At 40.0% G+C, this 20,991-nt stretch overlaps 1 protein-coding gene across 2 annotated transcripts in view; it reads left to right on the top strand.

The window, feature by feature from the left end:
• The first annotated feature begins 11,240 nt into the window (after positions 1–11,240).
• QDPR (quinoid dihydropteridine reductase) overlaps positions 11,241–20,991 on the top strand; it is a 34,827-nt gene continuing 25,076 nt past the window's right edge. Inside the window, exons 1-3 of one of the 2 annotated variants that reach the window (XM_044680791.1) lie at positions 11,241–11,402; positions 16,194–16,286; positions 19,527–19,623. In XM_044680791.1, coding sequence (XP_044536726.1) covers positions 11,301–11,402; positions 16,194–16,286; positions 19,527–19,623 — 292 coding nt within the window. In that variant the 5' untranslated portion in view covers positions 11,241–11,300. The remainder of the gene's footprint in view (positions 11,403–16,193; positions 16,287–19,526; positions 19,624–20,991) is intronic. The other variant, XM_044680792.1, reaches the window with a different exon arrangement.

The raw sequence follows: 20,991 nt of genomic DNA on the forward strand, positions 1-20,991 counted from the left end.
AGGAAATACATTTCAGGCATGGAGGAACAGTTGTAGAATTTGGAAGTAGCAAAACTAATACTTTTTGTTGTTCAATTATTTTTCAGTCTTGTCTGACTCTTCATGATTGCATTTGGAGTTTTCTTGGCAACAATATTGGAGTGGTTTACCATTTCCCTCTCCAGCTTATTTTACAGATGAGGAAACTGAAGCAAATAGGATTAAGTGACTTGCCCAGGGTCACACAGCTAATAAGTATCTGAGGCCAGATTTGAACTCAGTTAAGATGAGTCTTTCTGACTCTAGTCCTGGCGCTCCATCCATTGTCCCACTTAGCTGCCCAGAACTGATATATATTGTGTATATACCTTGTACTACTATGGAGTCACAGAACTCCAACAATGGCTCATGTGATGCCTTTCTTAAGTATGTAGAAAGCCAGTGTATTACTTTATTAGTTATTCAGTGAAGGATGTTCACAAGATGCCCTCTCCTTGAGCCAGCAGCCTCTGGTGCATGCATGGTACAACTTCCCCAGAGCCACAATATCTCCTCTGGAAAGGAATCTAGACTGTTTTCCTCCTACTGCCTTAGGCTTAAAGTGGCAGCACTGAGCAATTTAAATCCTTATTGGCCAGGTTTGGAATCTTGGATGATTTGGAATATTGCTTGAAATATAAAAAAGATGAAATTTATGACTCAAGTCACGGCATCTGTGATTTTCCACATCCATAGGACATAAGTAGGAAGCATACTGTGGCCACATAGTTTATTAAATATGGTGAAAAATCACAGGATCATAGATTTAGAATCAGAAAGGATTAAGGAGGACATCTTGTCTAAATATTTTTCAGAAGTGACAATTAATTGGGTGTGAAGGATATTAATAGGTAAAGATAGAGAAGCAGAATATTCCAGTTATAAGAAATCTAGATTAAATGGACTTCTCTGGCCAAAGGAGAGATCTAGGGGCTATTCCATTCTCTTTTGGCTAACACAGCCAACAGCTTGTTAAATATCTTGTCCACTTTTATTTATTATATGTTGATGTAAATTTTTATCTGCTTAGACAACATCTTTATGTGTCTGTGACTGGAAGTTATCAAAGACTTATTTTAGGGCCTATTCTACTTGCATTATTTACATTAACCTTAGATAATTTTTAATATCATCCTTATATACCTCACTTAGGGGTCAAAGATCTAGTGCTGTAAGTCCCTAAGAGTCCATTTAGATGAGAAGTTCTTAACCCAGGGCCCCTTCTTTAAAAAAAAAACAAAACCAACAACACTTTCCTAGAGACAGGAGGTCCTGGGTTCAAATTTGACCTCAGATACTTCCTAGCTGGGCAAGTCACTTAATTCCCATTGCCTACCCTTTACCACTCTTCAGCCTTGGAATTATCTCACAGGATTGATTCTAAGACATAATGTAAGGGTTTAAAAAAAAACAACTTTCTGCCTTAGGATGGATACTAAGTATTCATCCCAAGGAAAATGAGTGGCATGGGGTAGGCAATAGAGGTTAGGAGATTTGCTGAGGGTTAACATAGCTAGAAAGTGCCTGAGGTCATATATGAACTCAAGACTTCTAGTCTTCAGGCCTGACTCTCTACCACCCTGCAAAGCCTTACTGCAGAATTTCTGACAGTTGAAAAGGGTTTAGAATCCTGAGGAGAAGCAGTTAATCCTGGAGACTCCATGAGAGTAGGAGGGTCAACTAAGCTCTTTCTTTGGACTGAAAAACCTGGCCTTGATTCTGCAGCTTTTCTCTTAAGATTTGTTAGCTTAGCTATTTCCTTAGGATCTCCCTGACCTTCCCTTACCCAATCATCATTTTCCCTTCCTGAATTTCTGTGGGTTTTTGGAAGGAGGGTGGATCTGGGTGGTAGCTTTCAAACTTAGTAGATTTAGTTTCCCCTTAGTCAAGTAGGGGAATACAAATTGATACAAATTATCTCTTGAATCATTGTATACAACTGACCTAACCCTAAAGGCAACAAAACCCTCTGGGGCTGAGTTAGGCAGGTCCTTTCTCAGTCTCACATTCCTGTGTCCCTCCCCCACCCAAGCTTTCCCTAGGCGGCTGTTAGAGTTACCTTGTATCCCTAGGTCCTTTACAATCATCCCAGAAACTCAATAAACCCTGTTTGTCACTTAATCAAACCTTTGGCTAATTCATTAGTTGATTGATAAGAGAGGGCAAAGGGGAGAAAGGAATAATATTCTCTCTGGGTCCTGAGGGGAGTTGGAGGCGTCCATCTTGGAGGAAGTGGTGATCTCTATACTTCCTCTGGACTATTCCTTTGTGAACCTGAGAAACTGACTAGAAAGGCCTCTAGTCAGTTTCTAGCCATTCCTGGCTGGCCCTAAACTCTGTCTGTAGAAGTGCCCTTCCTGCCTGGAGGGCTCAGTCTGTTTCCCTTCAGTGTCTCTTTCTCAAACCTGTGTACCCAGTCTGTGTCTCCCTGCTACAGCTGCCTGCACAAAATACTTCATCCTCTCCCTTGCAACCCTTTATACCTCAGTGCTTATATTCCCTAAACTCAGTCATTCCCTTACCTCTCCTACCACTTCAATTTACCACCTTCACCATTGTACCTTCCTTTCCCGCTTACTGATATAGAGATCTACAAAACCCCTATCCACAGTGTCTTATCCCCTATTACAATTTTATTTCCCATTATCTCCTATTATCACCCTTAACCTGCCTTAGTCCCTATTATCCACCCTACCTGCCTTTATCCCCTACTACGACTAGTTTATTACCTCTAGCCTATTCCCCTTATTACAACTATTAGCCTACTCCCTTATTACCTTAAGTGCTTTAATCCTTTATTACAACTGTCACCCTAAGCTACTTTTTAAAAAAAAAAGTATTTTGTTAACAGAATTTCAACATAATAAGTTTCCTTTGTAATCTTAGGCATTTTACTTTATATATTTTCTATGTATATTTAAAATATACTTATATATTTAAATATATTTACTTTATACATTCACATATGCTTTATATATTTTACATATGTATAATATATATTCTAAGATGAGGATCTATTAAGATTGTTAAGAATCTCTAATCTAGGGGGCAGCTGGGTGGCTCAGTGGATTGAGAGCCAGGCCTAGAGAAGGGAGATCTTAGGTTCAAATCTGGCCTCAGACACTTCCCAGCTATGTGACCCTGGGCAAGTCACTTGACCCCCATTGCCCACTCTTACCACTCTTCTGCCTTGGAGCCAATAATACACAGTATTGATTCTAAGATGGAAGGTAAGAGTATAAAACAAACAAAAAAAAAGAATCTCTGATCTAGATAGACCAACCTTTTCACTTTATAGAAGAGGAAACAGAAACCTAGGGGGAAGCTAAGAGCTTTGTCTAAGGTCATCCAAGGAAGATGTTTTAGAGGTGAAATTTTTTATTTAAGACTTTTAACTCCAAAGCCAATGTTTCTTCTATTGTATCATAAGGATGGAGATGGCAAGGATTAGATCATCTACTTTATGGAGTTGCTGGAGGACTCAGATGAGATAATATATAGCTCTTTGTAAGCAGTGACATGCTAGATAAATGTAACCACCAGGTGGCACTGAGAGCAATTAATCTGATCCTATTCACTAAAAGAATCAGGATCTGGGGAAGTCAAACTCTTGGGCTATGTGTCCCCCTAATCTGGTGAGGGAGCAAATTCATCTCTTTATGTTCCTTACATAGTAAGCCATCTTCTATATACTATCTCTCTTTCTCCCTCTGTCTCTCTGTCACTCTGTCTCTCAATAGTTCTCTCTCCAAGTGGCTCCAAATAATCTTGTTACTTTATAGGTATATCCCTACATTTTATGTATAAATTCATATTTTTAGATTTAAGCACATAATCATAAAAGGAATAAAACAACACATCATAGAATACCTACCGAAGTTGCAGCTTTTTTCAGACTTCGGCAATTTTTAACCAATTCATGGACATACTCCAAACTTAGGAGCTCTGAGAAAGACAATTTCCCACTGCCTGGTTGAGAACTATGTCACATAGCCTCCTCCATCTCTTCAGCTCTTCTTGTCAATTCAGATTTATGGATGAGCAATCATTTTACAGGGCGCAGACAGACATGTCAATTCTTCTACGTGTGATAAAAGGGTATGAAGTACAGGTCTAGTTTTAGGTTATTTCTGTTCCGTGTTTTTATATATTTCATCCTGCAGTATTTTGCAAATACTTTACAATAATTCAGATTGCAACACACTATGAATGAAGACTCAGGCAGGACAAATGGTATAAAGCACGTCAACAGAAATATATTTGATGGTGTATGAAACACTGGTGTCTATGCTATGTGAAGAGATCTACAGAGACATCTGCAGAAGATTTACAGGAAGATGTGGGCAAAAATGGCACAAAATCGATAGATAACAGATATGTCCAATCTGCACTTTTGGAGGGAGTATTGATGAAATCAGATCCATTTTTACATCAAAGTAAAATTCTATATAATATTGTAGTGTTTTGGAATGATTGTTGCAGAATCAGTCAGAATTCTGGTGTTAGAACCTGATAGGATTATTTATATAAAGGAGAAATCTGAGACTGTAAGTTTGTTGACTGAAGGTAATGTTTAAAATTTACCTTTGCAGTATTCCTCAATCACAGTATCCTATACGTACAGCAGAAGCTTAATATCTATTGTTGTTGAGCACCAATATTATCATTGTTTTTAAATCTCTTACCTTCTGTCTTAGAATCAAATTGGTTCTAAGACAGAAGAGGGATAAGAACTACACAACTGGGGTTAAGCAACTTGCCTAGTGTCACATAGCTAGGAAACGTCTGAGGCCAAATTTGAATGCAGGACCTCTGGTCTCCAGGCTTAGCTCTCTATCCACTGAGCTACATAGCTGCCATGTTATTGAGCATTTTTAGTGGCAGGCCTGATGTCAATACACTTGATTTGGGTTCAATTTTGGGGCAAAGTGAGGCACTCAGAAGTTACTGAGGAGTTAATAGAAAGACTTTTTCCTAGTCCCAGTGTAGTAAGGATATACAAGGAGGAAGTAGTGGCACTTAAATGCTTAGCCACGTTTTTATTAAATTTTAACCTTTGTTAACAGAGTCCAAGAAGCCCCAAGGAGACAAGTATTAAAAGCATTAGATTCATAGAAAATAGGTCTGAATCCCCACTCTCCCATGGTGTGACTATGTCCCCTCTTTAGGCCTCAGTTTCTTCTTCTTTAAAATGAAAGGGCTAGAAGCAACAGCCTAAGAACTCTAAAATCTTAGAGGCCTCACTGAGGGAGAACAAAGCTTCCAAGTTACAAATAGCTATCACTTTCTCACGTGAGCCCACTTTAGGTTTTATTCAGAAAATAGTATAAAGACAGCAGACTAGAGAGTTAGTGATCCTCTAGAAGCTGAAGCTATAACTGAAAGCAGAGAAAGGAAAAACATATTATATATATATATATCAAACTGATATTTATAAGGTGCTTCAAAGTTGGCAGAATACTTCCTTCTCAACTACCCTATAAAGTAGGTGTCTCAAGTTTTATTGTTCCCACTTTACAGACCAGGAGATTGAGCCTCTTTAGAGGTTAAATTAGTATCCAAAGAGCACACTGATAAATATTTGTGGATTAATCTCACAACTAGTAAACGTCAGAGATGGCACTGGAATGGAGAAAAATCTCCCTGATTTCTTCCATTCACTGATCCTATAAAAGACTGCCTTCTCTAGTTCAGAGACTAAAGGAAGGGAGAATCACGGGAATTCTAATGTACTGAATAAATAAATTTAAAAATAGAATATATATATCTATATACTATAATTTATGTATATACACAAATATAAATTATGCCCTAGTCATATTACAATAATACAACATTTAGATATATGTATAAATACATATATGACATGTTATATATAGATATACATCTATATGTATACACACACATACACATACACTGTGTATTCTAGGCAGGCTTGTCTCAGGCTTTTCTCTTTACTCTTTGTTTCAGGAAGGGGAATTTTGTGATGTTTTTGCGTAAGTTGGAGAGGAGAGAAAAGGGTGCTTGACTACATTCTCACTCTCTTGCAGGGGAAGTTGGTGGGGCTCACATTCTCTGAATTTATAATGGAGGAGTTTCTCTTTCTCCTTATGGAGGTGTTGGGGCTTAGAGACATTCTCATTTTATTTCTTTTCTTTTTTTTTTTTAATAAAAACCTTACTTTCCGTCTTGAAGTCAATTGACTCCAAGGCAGAAGAGTGGTAAGGGCTAGGCAATGGGGGTCAAGTGACTTGCCCAGGGTCACACAGCTAGGAAGTGTCTAAGGCCACATTTGAACCTAGGACCTCCCTTCTCTAGGCCTGGCTCTCAAGTCCACTGAGCCACCCAGCTGCCCCCTCTCATTTTATTTCTATCTAACCAGATGCTTCAATGCAATCTAGTGAGGATGGCCTAATAGGATTCTGAGAAAGGGTGTGCTGCTGTGTCCTTTCTTTCCCAAATTACTTTACCTTGCAAACTACAGCTTCCATTTTGTTCACAGATATTCATGGATGTGGATGTCTTCTTCCTTTCATGAACCTTACTTGAGTCACCTCCCTTCTTCATAAATATATTCTCTGTCTTACTGGTGGGTATGCAAGTTACAGTTAGGATCTGTCAAAACTCTAATTCGACTAACTCTCCTGAGCAATGATCTCTATACTTTTGTTTGGATAAAAAAAATTTTCCCCATCTGATCAGTGGGCATTTTCCTTCTGTTTGTTTAATGAATACAGTGTACTGTTTTCAAAGAAAGATTGATGAAAGTGTGTTGGTGGGCACAATCTGCCAAGTCATTATTTCTAAAGCTGAAAGGTTCAAGTTCATGATGCTCTTGGAACAAATGTAAAAGCACATGATTGTGAGAGAATAGCTTGCAACAGTTCTGGTTTTGGACTTTACCATTTAACAGAAACTATTCTGTCTAAGGTTGTTTACCACTGGATGTCTTACTAAATCTCTCAAGACCTTTTTCTCAGTTCTCACTTTTGACACTACTGACCAACTTTTCCTCCTGAATATTCTCTTTAGATAAAACTGTTTGTGTGTGTGTGTGTGTGTGTGTGTGTGTGTGTGTGTGTGTGTGTGTGTGATATTGGCGTGTTTCCTGGTTCTCTTTCTATCTGTTTGATTATTTCTTTTCAGATTCTGTTGCAAGATTATCATCTGAGACCTAATGGTGGATGTCCCCCAAGGACCTATCTTGGTCCCTCTTTTTTTCTCTACCCCTTCTCTCTTGTTGATATCTATTCTCATGGGGCTATCTCTCTCTACAGAAGCTCCTAGATCGATTGGTCTGTCATCTCTCTCTGACTCTCTCTCTCTCTGTCTCTGTCTCTCTGTCTCTCTCCATCTATCTATCTATCCTGTCTGTCTACATCTCTTTCTTTCTCTATCTCTCCCTCCTCCCCCACTGTCTCATCTATCTCTAAGTTTTTTCAAGTCCTACACCAGCAAATATCTGTTAAAAATAGCTATGTCTGTATGTCCTATAGACATATACTCAACATATCTAAAATAGAACTCATTCTCCAATGAACCCAGTTTCCGAACTCAAAGGCATCTTCTGCTCCTCATTCTCCTTAGTCAATCAGTTACCAAGTCTTGTTGATTATACCTTGACTACATCTCTTATTTGGCAGTTAGGAGATGTCAATGTAGAATCTATAAGTCCCCAAATTTGTAGTCTAGTAAAATTCAATGACCCCCATTTTAGTAAGCTTAAAGGTGAAAAGCCCCAAGTTTGACTTTGTCAATGAGAGTTTCTTCCTGAGAGGAAAGTCCAACTTTAGAGTCTCAGACTAACAATAGGCCTTAAAGTAGTTTAAGTGGGGATGGCTAATCCTATCAGGTGTTATCTCTTGGTCCCAACATTTCTCCCCTTACCTCAAAGGCCTTTACTTAGGTAGCCCAGCCCTTGGCTGGCTCTTTCCCTTTTGTGTCCATTGTGAAGCATCAGCCCCTCTGTTAGTCCTGTCTGGGACTCCTCATTTTCCTGTTACCATTGTAAAGCCAATCAACTATCCCTCTCATCCTCAGTCCCCATGTTCCCCTAGAAAGGTATTTAAGTTTCCCACTTTAATGGCTCTTTGGAGTTGTCAATCTAGCTTGGTTGGCTCTCCTAGGTCCTTGACCAGAACAGCCAGAGTCTCAAGGCTCTGGACTCTGCATGGGTGTGTAGAACTATTTAATATTTCGGTGTTTTTTTTTTCCAAGTTAACACAGGCATAGTGAATAGACTACCAGGCCTGAACTCAGGAAGACATCTTTCTGAGACCAAATGAAGTCCAAGACACTTTCTAGCTATGTGACACTGGACAAGTCACTTAGCCCTGCTTGTTTAAGTTTCTTCACCTGTCAAATAAGCTGGAGAAGTGTTGGGAGGCTTAAGATGAACCCCTGGGGTTTGGGAAGGGCATCTTTTGCAATGATGCAAGACTGAAACTTAGCTTAAAAATAAAAAGAGAAATTTATTCATTTAGAAGGTAATGTTGAATTTGGCCAGGAGGACAGCATAGGTGGAAGACTGCCTCCCAGGTGGAACAACATAGATGGAAAGCTGTTTCCAGATGTCATCAATTCTGGAGTCTTTATACTCTTTGCAACAGTGAAGATATGACTCTGTGCCACAGTGAAGAGTGACTCTAGAGTGGTATGCATTGAGTAATGGGCAGGGGGGAGGTTTGCCTGAAGACAATGGGGTTAACCCTTATAGTTTAGAGGACAGATGGATGTCTGAGATACAACTTAATGATATCAAGGAGGTATATATCTCTGTCCATCTCAAATCTAAAGGACAATCCAAGGATAATTCTCTCAGGGTGTTATAGGAGTTATCAGATGTTTTGGTTTAGGAGTCACAGGGACAGAAGGGAGCAAAGGAATTTCCCTGCTTATAGTTTGCCTGAAACACTTCTATAGTTTTGGGGGTACAATGCCCATACAAGAAGGAAATGACAAATCACTCCAGGATCTTTGTCAGGGTTTGTTTTATATATCTATGTCTAGTGCCAGTCTAAGATGACTGTCTTCAGGAAGGAGCCACCTTGTTAAGACTTTAGCTATACTTTGTACCTTCCTCAGAGCCTAATACAGGGACTTGCACTCATCAGGTGCTTAATAAAGGCAGAGGGCAATGGTCTTTGAATGAACAATTGATAGAACTGTCTTGGAATCCTATCAGTTCCAAGGCAGAAAAGTTGTAAGGGCTAGCCAATTGAGGTTAAGTGATTTGCCTAAGGTCACAAAGACTTGTGTCTGGGAAGTATGAAAGATAGAAACCTAAAGAGAATGATCTTTACCCCTGGTTACAATAAGCAAAATCTATCTTTAAACCTTACTCTCTCCCCTTTTCCCTCTAATCTGTGATCTTAGTGACAATGGCCTCCTTTTCCCTCACATAGGACACCTCAACTCCTGACTGCATTTTCACTGGATGTCCTCCAAACCTATAATTTGCTCCCTCTTCATCTCCAAAACCTTGGTTCAAATTCCATCAGCCTTTCCCTCTTTTGGCTTGTATTAGATATAGCTTGCTTTTAAAAGTATATATTGGTGGTACCATAAACAAATTCAGGAAACATGGAAAAGTTGACCTTATGTTTGATAAAGGAAGAATTTATGACCAAACAACACATAAGAGACTATTACAAAAAATGAAATAGATAATATAATCAAAAGATTATATTAAATTAAAAATTTTTGTACAAATAAAATCAAAGTAGCCAAGATTGAAAGAAAATAACAAATATGGAAAAAAATTTATAGCAAGTATCTGACATAAGCCTCATTTCTCAAATAAGAACTCAAATATTTCTCAAATATAGAACTGAGACAAACAGAATATAAACTATTCCCCAATTGACACATGGTCAAATCATTTTGAGGCAATTCTCAGAAGAAGAAATTAACTTCACGCCCCCATAGTTATATGAAAAAATGCTCCAGATCAAAGAGAGATGCAATCTCACACCTACCAGATTGGCTAACATGACCAAAAAGGAAAAGGACAAAGTTGGAGATGACGTGGGAAAATTGGGAGACTGATACACTGTTGGTGGAATTGTGAACTGATTTAACCATTCTGGAAAGTAATATGGAACCAGACTCAAAGGGCCATAAAACTCTGCAAATTCTTTGACCCAGCAATACCACTATTAGGTCTGTATCCCAAAGAGATCAGAGGTAAGGGAAATGGACCTATATGTACCAAAAATATTTTGAGGCGCTCTTTTTTAGTGGCAAAAAATTGGAAACTGCAGGGTTGTCCATCATTTGGGGAACAGATGAACAACTTGTGACATACGGATTTAAGGGAATATAGCATAAGGAATGATAAACAGCAGGATGAGTTCAGAAAAACCTAGAAAGACATAGGAACTGATGCAAGCAAAGAGAGCAGAATCAGTAGAAGATGTAACAGAAATATACGATGTTCAACTGTGAAGGACTAAACCATCACAATTCAAGTCTCCAAGATAAGCATTTCCAAAATGCTGTCCATAGCCAAAGGAGGAACTGCTGGAATCAGAATGATGATCAAAGTCGGCCACCTTCCATTTTATTTCCTTCCTAAGATTTCTACTATATGTGACAGGTATTTTCTATCATATGAGCGATATGGAAGTCTGTATTTCATGAACGTATGAGTATAACCTATACTAGAATATTCACATCCTGGGGTGGGGGAGGGTAGAGAGAAAATCTGAATTATAAAATGTAAGAAAACAATTGTTAAAAAATTGTTTCTACATGTAACTGAAAAAGTTTAAAAAAAAAAGGGAAAAAAAGAAGAAATAGAATGGTGGATCAATGGATTAGGGAATCGACACATGGCATTTAATGTCCGTAGCAACTTAGTGTTAGTTAAACCCAAAGATCCAAGCTTTTGGGGAAAGACACCCCCCCCCCCCAAAAAAAAAAAAAAAAAGGAATGTACTTTATCCTGCCTAGACCCTTGCACCTAGTAGTTTGCCCGCTGTCTCTCCGCATTGGACTGCGAGTCCCTTGGGAACCGGGCTCCCAGGGCAGGACAGAGTGGCCAGCCCTCTCATCCCGGAGAGAGAACGCCTCTTGGCCCCTTCGGCTCGGAGGTCGAAGTGCAAGCCCACAAGACGCCTACCCCGCCCACAGCCAGCTAGGCGGCAGCAGTGATCCTGGAGCGAGCAGAGCACAGGCACCTCTGTCTCTCTTCCTAGCTTAGCACGTGTTCTGAGGGGCGGGCAGAGGCGGGGCCCTGAGCTTGGGGTCGCCGGTGGAGCCGTGCGGGCGGGCAGGCAGGGATGATGGCAGCAGCCTCAGGGGACGCGCGCATGGTGCTGGTGTACGGAGGCAGAGGGGCGCTGGGCACCAAATGTGTGCAGGCTTTCCGAGCCAAGGACTGGGTAACCGGGGGTTTGTTTGCGTGTGGGACTTAACGGGCCAAAGGGGCATTTCTGTGTGTGTGTGTGCGTGTGTGTGTGTGTGTGTGTGTGTGTGTGTGCGCGTGCGCGCGCGGCGTTGGGCTCCCCTGAGGCCCCGAGGGGTGGGCCTCGATTTCCCCTACCGGAGCCGGGGAGTGGGGTTCCCCGTTTTGCGGGCTCGGCCTCACTTTTGTACACTTGCACACCTGCACGTACTCCCATGCTTCCAAGCAAGTACCTCTGTTCGTGCGCATACCCCCGCTTCTGGGATACCCCAAGACACCCACGGACCCCACCCCTCCGCTTCCGTGATATCTAAAAACACACACCCTTCCCCTGGGCACGTATGTGTGTCCCCGCTTCCGGGATACCCCCAAACACACATGGTCCCTCTCTGCTCTCGCGCATGCTCAGATACACCAATGTGTCCCCTCCCTTTATGCTCTGGTGCGGAGAGGCTTGGAACGTTAGTCCTGGGGCCAGTAAATTATCCCCTTTGTTTAAAGAGAGCGAATTCTTGTAACGGGGTGTTAAAAACACACCTGGCTGCCCTTCTCGGACGCACCCCCGCCAGGGCGAGGATCCTCACTTGATAGCAGGGGCAGCGGTTCCCGGGTGGTAATGAAGCCCACCCAACGACATAATTTCCTTCTTCCCCTGGAAAAGGAAAGGAGGGAAGGGCAGGGAAGCCGGGGTGCAGCCCCCCACCCGTTTCACCCCTTCCCCCCTCGTCTTGGCTCGCGGGATTTGGAGATTGAGAGCGAAGTGGAAGCCTCGGTGAATTGGGGGAGCGGGGTTCCTGCCTGGGGACTCTAGAAACCTTAGGCAAGGCATTTTGCCCCTCCAGGCCTCAATTGCTTCGCGTTTCAAATAAGGGAATCATTTTTTTGCCTATTTAATCTAGGTACATTCATGCTCCAGGACAGGCTCGCAGCAGCTGGGTTCCTTCGGTTGTTAGTATTACTTTTACAAATTAAATGAATGTCCAAATCTGACCCCGACTCCCCCTTCCCCACTTTTTTTTTTTTTTTAAACCTCTTCCCAAGGCTGGCACAGACCACGTTGATTGGTGTCGGGGGAAGGGGGGAGGGAGAAAATAGGCCTGGCGGGCAGGCAGGGGTCAAAGTCCTCGTATGACTGTACTGGCCCCTGTGGGGGGAGGAGGGGCTCCAGCTTTCCTGTTAGAGGATGGGCCTATGCCTATAGCTGCCCTTCCTTAGAGTATTCTCACTTGCTGGTCTGGACACAATTTTCCCTGAGGACTTTTGAGTGCAGGTGAATAGATTAAGGAAGACTTACCAAAAGAACCAGTGTTTACTCATAAAAAGAGGAATCTTTGGCCTCACTGAGAACGTTCATAGCTTGTTTGACTGGTAAAATTCATGTTACCACTATAGGGTCAAACTGAATGGTCAAGCTGGGCAGGATTGTGAGGAAACTTCCACTTAACAGAGATATTAGATCTATTTAAGGACTGAGTTTCTCTGCCAGAAATTTCACTTGGAGAACAAGGGATCAGTGAATGTGGGATAGCTAAAGAATGAACAGGGAAAAAATTTAGGCATTTACTCTTATGTGTAAGCACTTGAAGATACTAGTAGAAAAAGGAACTCCAATTGGGAGAAATATTGCTGGGGCCTTAGAATGCACAGGGTTACCCCTAGGAACCCGAAGAAGAGTAGCCCATTGGGAAGAGGACAGTTGGACAGAGATTTTGAGTTCCTCTGTGGTAGGATGAAGATGAAGGGGAAAGGGACAGAGTTGATTTGTCTGGGAGGAAAGTAAAGGAGCATTAACAGGAAGGTTTCAGGTGGACTCTGGGGTTCTGGGGCCCTCCAGACCTGTGTAGGGTTTGGAGAATAACAACTTTTTTTTATAGTACTTTAAGATTGACAAAGCATTTCCATAGAACATCCCTATGAGGAAAAAAGAAAAATTACTTTCCCCCATTTTAAAGCTGAGGAAGCAGGCTAAAAGCCCTTTTTTATCCATGGTAGATTAATTTCTAATTAATTTATATTATGGAATACTTAATTTTATATTTATTTAGTTTTATTTATTTATATAATTTGTGTTTATTTATATTTTATTATAGAAAATATATTTATATTATTATTAATTAATAATACGAATAATAAATTAATCAGTGGTGGAGTCAGAATTGAACTTGGGTCTCAACACCATTTTTGTCCCACTGCTCCTTAGATTGAAATAGACCTTGATTCAAGAGGCTTCATCACTTATAACACCTCTTCCTTGGACTTGATCTTTACATTAGCATGTGGGTGGACTTTCTCTTTTTTTCCTTATACTTGAGTTCTAGTTCTAGCCTTGCCTCTGCTTCTGTCACGTTAAACAAATTTCTCCACTTTTCTGGTTCTTAGTTTCTCATCTCTAAAATGAGGGCCTTTGACTGGAGGACAATGAGAATAATTTCTAGCTCAAACATTCTGATTTGTTACCCCATTCTTCTGGGTTGATCAAGGTTTGGCGCATCTGATTGTTGTTCCTTTCCCATTTTTAAAAAATTCTTTAATAGAGCTTATAATATTTTAAATTTGGAAGAGACTTTAGAGATGATCCAGTGTGACCTCTTTTCTCCCTTTTATATTCAGGGAAAATGAGATTTAGAAATGTTAAGCAATTTTCCTAGTATTACAAAGTTAGTGGTAAACCAAGGATTCTCTTTACTAATCAGATACTCTTTCTTGAAAGGCCTCTATTTTGGGGCAGTTGTGTTAGGTTATAGGGAGAGCAGGTTTGTTGATAAAAGAGAAATTAAAGTTTTAAATTTGTTTGTGTATACAGTGTTATTACATAAATTGACTTGAGAGTCTTCATAAAATTGAGGTAAATTATTATGTCAGGCATTCTGGAGATATTTGGCATTGTACTGGACAGTAATATAGGATCAGGAGTCAGGAAGACTTGAGTTCAAATGTGACTTCAGATGTACTTATTAGTTGTTGTGACCCTGGACAAGTAATTTAACTTCTGTCTGCCTCAGTTTCTCAGCAGTAAAATGAAGGTAGTAATAGTACTTCCCTCCCAGGGTTTTTGTGCAGCTCAAAAGGAGTAAAATTGTAAAACTACTTAGCACACAATGCCTGACCCATTATCCCTATAACTAATCTCTTTATTTTATCAAAAAGTAAACTTAGGTTAGTCTAGAATGTCGTCTTGATGGCTGGCTCCTTATGATCCTTTGCTTTTAGTAATTTGTTTTAGAATTTTACTAGAAATTGAAGTCAACCTTCCTCTTCCTCCCTCCCTCCCTCCCTCCCTTCCTTCCTTCCTTCCTTCCTTCCTTCCTTCCTTCCTTCCTTCCTTCCTTCCTTCTTTCCTTCTTTCCTTCCTTCCTTCTTTTTTTCTTTCCTTCCTTCCTTTTCTTTTCTTTCTTCCTTTCTTTTCAGGCTAATATTTATTCTTCTCCAGTCTTGGACTCTCAAATATTATGGCTGACAATGATTTAGCACTTGTATCTGCCTGGTCATGTACTACCCTGGGACTGATCCCTTTCAGTTCATCTGGGCCTGGTGGCTTATACTCCTCATAGGCCCCTGCATACTCTTCCTATCTCCTTACTTCTCTTGGGTTTCATCTCTCTCATTTTTATTCTGCTTTCAATCCAAAGATCATTTTATTTAGCAAAGAAAATAAAACTAAAATGAAATCAGTAGAGATTCCTTCTCATTTTCCTTTATCATTGCTCTATCATGCTTTTATCTAATCAATCAATAAACATTTATTAAGTTTATTAATGATTATAATAAACTTCTGTGTGCCAGGCACTGTGCTAACTAAGCTCTCAGAATACAAGAAGAGGCAAAAAACAGTTTCTCTCCTCAAGGAACTTAGAATGTATTTCTTCTTTGATTCCTTTTATTTCCCTAATATACAGATATTCTACATTTTTCTTGTCCACAGTTTTCCCAGGAGAACCTTTAACATTCTGGGTGCGTTTTCACTGGACTCTATTAAATCAGTCCAACTTAAGGATTTGTTCTTGTTTAATAATCATCCTGGGCCTAGATGACAAGATGGGTCTCTAATAATGGTTTGAAAACATTTTTTGTGTGTTTCTACTATTCTTGGTCACTTACATTGCCATTGATGTTATTTTTCCATCTAGATTTATGACAGAAGCTAATAAGGAAACTCCCTTTAGCAATTAGCAAATTCTCTACAATGTATATAGTCTTAAGAGTATTGAGAAGTCAAGTCACACGTCCAAGGTCTCAGAGAAATCACCTTAGCTAGCCTGGCCTAGACTCATCATGCTACTCTGGGCATCTTCCTGCCATTCCATTGCTGAGGTCTCACCCCCTACCTCCAACTCCTCTCCTCCCTGAGCAGGGTATATCTGGTGCCTGTTTGCAAAACTTTTTCTCTATTAAACCTATGATTTAGGTAATACAAGTATGACCAGTCCCATTTTTCAGATGAGGAAACTGACATGATGGGATGATAAACAGCAGTCATAGCTAGACCCCAATCTTTTGACTCTGGGACCAGTGTAATAATATTTCACTCTGCCTCTACTAATTCATCATGTGACTTTGGGGAAGTTTCCTTTTGATCTCCATTTTTTCATCTTTGAAATAAGGATGGGACAGAGAAGGCCCAGCACAGAATATTGAAAAGCTTGAGATACTTTTTGAATCATCCTTTCTAGTAGACCTTTTTTGAGGTGCTTGGCCTGCTACATTATCTGATAAAGAATTACACAATTATGTCTTTTTTTATTAAATTTTTTTTTCTTGTTCATACTAGTGGGTTGCCAGCATTGATGTGGTAGAAAATGAAGAAGCCAATGCCAGTGTGATTGTCAAAATGACTGACTCCTTTACTGAGCAAGCTGACCAGGTAATTATAAACATGTTCTAGGAATGGTAGAATGTTGCAAATTCAAAATTCAAATTCATCCAGCAATTATTGGGCTTTATGGCAGGTGAAAGTCCTGTGCTTATACTAACTTATCTAATAATTACAATGGTAATAATAGCTGATATTTGTGGCGTGCTTTACAAAACAATGCCTTAAATGTATTATCTAATTTGATCCTCAAAGTAACACTGTGAATATAGTTATATATTTGCATATATATGTGTGTATGTATACATATACATGTATATATCAGTCTCATTTTACAGATGAGAAATTTGAAGTACAACTTGGGTTTGAAGGCTAATGTATGACAGAGCTTGGTTTTGAATTAAGATCTGCTACAAAAAGAAAATAGAATCAGTAGATGATAGAAACAGTACAGAGTACCCTGAGATTTCCTAGCTGTGTGCTCCTGGGCAAGTCATTTAATCCCATTTGCCTGACCCTTAGCCCTTCTGTTTTAGAGTTGTTACCAAGACAAAGTAAGATTTTAAAACCAAACAAAAGAAAGTGCCCTGAGAATTCAGAAAGGGGGCAATTACTGGGGAAGGTTTATGGAAGAGATTGTATTTGAGCTGATTCTTGAAGGATGGATAGGACTGAGCAGGGAGAGATAAGATGGGGTGTAGGAAATGAATGAGAAATCCTCACTGAAATAAAACTTTAGACATCATAATAAGAACCACTATTGTTCCTCATTAGAGAAATGTATGACTAGTAAAGGAGATGGGGAAAGGAGTAAGATCTCTTTCCATCCCCAGCTCTCACTTCTTTCAGTATTAAAGATAGCCAGGTAAAGAGAAAAGTGGATTTTATTTTATTTTTCTCTGTGCCTCACAGTGAGAAATTTCAGCCTGAATAGGTATAAAATCATTCACTTGAGGAGGGAAACACACCTAGTAAATAGTAATTAATAGACAATAAAGCAGAAAGCTTCAGATCCTGGGAAGACTCCAGGTGACAGAAAGTAATAATCCTGTAGTGGACTTTCAGTGGAGTGTTCCTACTCTTTGTGTATTTCCTGAAATATACAGAGCCCAGTGGTTAGCAGCTGGTTCCGTGCTCTCATCAGCATCCTGAGTACAACCCAGGGAAAGAGTCATGGGGTAGAGACACTTAGCACTGGGAATGAGCAATTTAAGGATGAGTTTAGGGGGAGATGGGACCCATTGAAAATGGAATAAAGTTCCACATAAGGCGTGTCTAAAGTATAATAAAATGGGCAAGCAGGAGCTGAGGGAATGAGTGAAAAAAAAAAGTGAGAAGGAGGAAATCAGCTTTTATGGCCTTATCTTTGGAGGAGTAATTTAGGCCAGAGGTTAGCGGGAGTTAAGTCAATGGGCTGAAGTTTAGGATGGAGAAACATCACCTTGATTTAAGAATTGCTCATAGCAGCAATAGGAAGACAAGACATTGCTGTCTGCATTTTGAGGCATCCGGAATCACATGACCATTTTATTCTGGCAATGAAAAGTGGAATGCCTTGAATCTTCAGTTCTAAGAATGGAATGGAAAAAGCACTGGTTTTGTAAGAAATGATCTGGGTTCTAATCTCAGTCTTGCTACTTCCTACAGATCCATCTTTCCATCTCTAGGCTTTAGCTTCCTCATTTGTAAAATGAGAAGGGTAGACTATTTGATTTCTAAGATCCTCTTTCAATTCTAATAATAGCAGCTAGCATTTTTATAGTGCTTTAAGATTTGCAAAGTGCTTTATAAATATCATATTGTATCTTCACAACAACTCTGGGAAGTGTATACTGTTGTTATTCCCATTTTGCAGGTGAGGAAACTGAGGCAGACTAGGTGGACTTGCCCACTGGCTGGATTTGAATTCAGGTCTTCTGACTTCAGGTCCAGGACCTCTACCTGTTGTGCCATCTATGATTCTTTTGTAACTGCTGTTAGAAGAGTATGATGGTTTTTATTTTTCCTAAATAATTTTTCTATTTTGTGATTTGAAGGATTTTGTAGAAAGTCTTGTGTTGGGAGGGGATTTGGAGTAAGTGACCTAATTCAACAATTCTTACCCTTTTTTGGGTCATGGACCCCTTTGGCAGCCTGTGGATTCACTCTCATATATACTTAAAAAATACAGAGGAATGCAAAGGAAACCAATTATATATATGTAATATATATAATATAATGATATATAATATAAAATATACAAGTTGAAAAAACAAAAATTCATGAATACCTATTCTAATTAAAGGAATTATTTTAATTTTAGGTTAATGTTTCCATTGTTTTAGATTTTATAAATCTAAATGTTGAGGGGAAGGGGGGGAAGGACATTTTAGACAGGAAGAAATGAATGGAAATGATAAAGGCTCCTTCTCAGGAGGGAGGAATCCTCCTGGCATATTCTAGGCACCATAAGGAGGAGTCTTATAATAATATTAACTCCCGTGTTTTAGAGCAGATTGTACTTGGCAGACTTTTTGATCAGAGCACTATGAAGTAGGTAGTGCCAGTACAATATAAAAACACTGTCTCCATTTTACAGATAAAGAAAGTAAGGCTTGGAGAGGATGAGTGACTTGGGAGCAGCTTATTAGGAGGTGGTGCTGAGACTTGAATCTGGATCTTTTGATTCCTATGTTCAATGTGTTAGCCAGGCAGTGCTTGGCACAAAGTAGGTGTTGAAAATGATGCTTGTTGACCACCTGACTCTGAAAAGCAAGTAGTTTGCGGCTGCCATTAATTCATTAGTTCTCTGAGATCCACAAACTTTCATTATTAGGTTATTCTCTAAGAACTGTGGGAGTAGAAATGCAGAAGACAAACATGATTGATCATGTAGTTTGATAGGGATATGATTGGGGTTTTGACATTAAAAGATTGCTCTGCTGCAAATATGAATAACATGGAAATCGGTTTTGAACAATGATACATGTATAACCTAGTGGAACTGCTTGTCAGCTTCGGGTTGGGGGAGGAAAGGGTGGGGAATCATGAATCAGGTAACCATGGAAAAATATTCAAAATAAAAAGGGAAAAAATAAAAATAAAAATGGATAATTTTTCTACCTTCCCCTGCCCCCAAATAAGGTTAATCTCTGGATCTTAGTTTACAGTTCTGTTTGATCATTAGAAAATGATTAAATTAAGAGGAACTCGGGAACTTGACCCAGTAGAATCCTATTCAGGTTTGGTCTTTTGTTTAAAAAAAAAAACCAAACCAAAAAACCTCCCAAAACTTTGTTTCTTCTGTTGAAGGTGACTGCTGATGTTGGGAAGCTTCTAGGTGATAAGAAAGTGGATGCAATTCTTTGTGTGGCTGGAGGATGGGCAGGAGGCAGTGCCAAAGCTAAATGTAAGCTTTTTCTTTTTGCATGATTTATTCCTTCTTTTGGTCCACAAATCAGACTTCCATGTGTTAGGCACTGGGAGAGGTCCAAAGAGAACTAAGGCACGGCTCCCAGGAGCTGGGGGTTGGGCAGGATAACTGCTGGAACTCCAGGTGCAGCCCAGAGGATGACAGGAGAGGTCCAGAGGTCTGTGGGAGTTCAGAGGGAATAAAAAGCTTTCCACAAGTGCCTGCTGCTGCCTGAGAGGCTGGAGCCTCCTTTCTCTGGCAAGCAGGTGGTCTTGAGTAATTCTGTTCTCTTCACAAACATGTATGATGTGCCTGCTCTGTGAACTCAAGTAGCAGCTGGAGCCAAGAAGCTGCATGGAATGATCCCTGCGGCCCACATCTTGACTTACAAAACCACATAGTAACATTATCTATGGCCTGTTGTAGCTTCATTTTCTTAAATGTCTTCCATTTATATTTTAGTCTGATTCAGGCTTCATTTGGGAAGGGGACCCTGAGTTTGACATCTCAGGTGTTAGGCAGATGAGGAAGGATTCTGAGGGCAGCAATCATCCATCCATTTGTCCTCTTTCTACCTAAATGTTGTTCTCTTTACACAAAGACTTGTTGATTTGGTCACACACTTTTTCTACTGAGTTGTGTATGTCAGGACATGGGAGAGCCACAAGGAAGGTTTGAGATCTCTCTTCCCTTCCCATCAGTTATCATGCACATCCAGCATAAATTGGGGGAAGGAATGCACAGAAATTGAGGGTGAGGTGAGGCTGTCCTTTTCATCCCCTGCTCTTCACAAAAAAATCCTTTTTTTTTTAAAAGCTTCTACCATTCTGTCATGCCCCAAAATATTAATTTCTCCTGGTCCTGGGTCTATTATTCCCTAAATAAAAGTACATAATTCAGGTAATTATCAAGATACAGATCTCTAGCTGGGAGTGGATGAGTCACTCATGATTTTGCAAAATGGGCTTTGATGTTCCACTGGCTCTCTTTTGCAGTGACCTTTCATAATTACAATCTTTCTTTGTTTAACTTTTTTTTATGTTCTTTTTAAAAATCATTATCTTTCACACCAAAACACCCTACCCCCTCTTTGGTCTCCACTCCTCTATATATGTTGTCTTCCCCTGTTAGAATGTAATAGGGTCAGACTCTTATTTTTGTGTTTTTATCTCCAGTATTTAGTACATCTTGGGCCATAGTTTGCTGTGAAAAATAAATAAATCTCCCTCCCTCCCTTCCCTTTCTCCCTTCCTTCCCTCCCTTCCCTCCCTCCCTTCCCTCTTCTTCCTTTCCCTTCTCCTTCCTTCCTTCCTTCCTTCCTTCCTTCCTTCCTTCCTTCCTTCCTTCCTTCCTTCCTTCCTTCCT

Source organism: Gracilinanus agilis, chromosome 6, assembly GCF_016433145.1.
Source record: "Gracilinanus agilis isolate LMUSP501 chromosome 6, AgileGrace, whole genome shotgun sequence".
NCBI lineage: Eukaryota > Metazoa > Chordata > Mammalia > Didelphimorphia > Didelphidae > Gracilinanus > Gracilinanus agilis.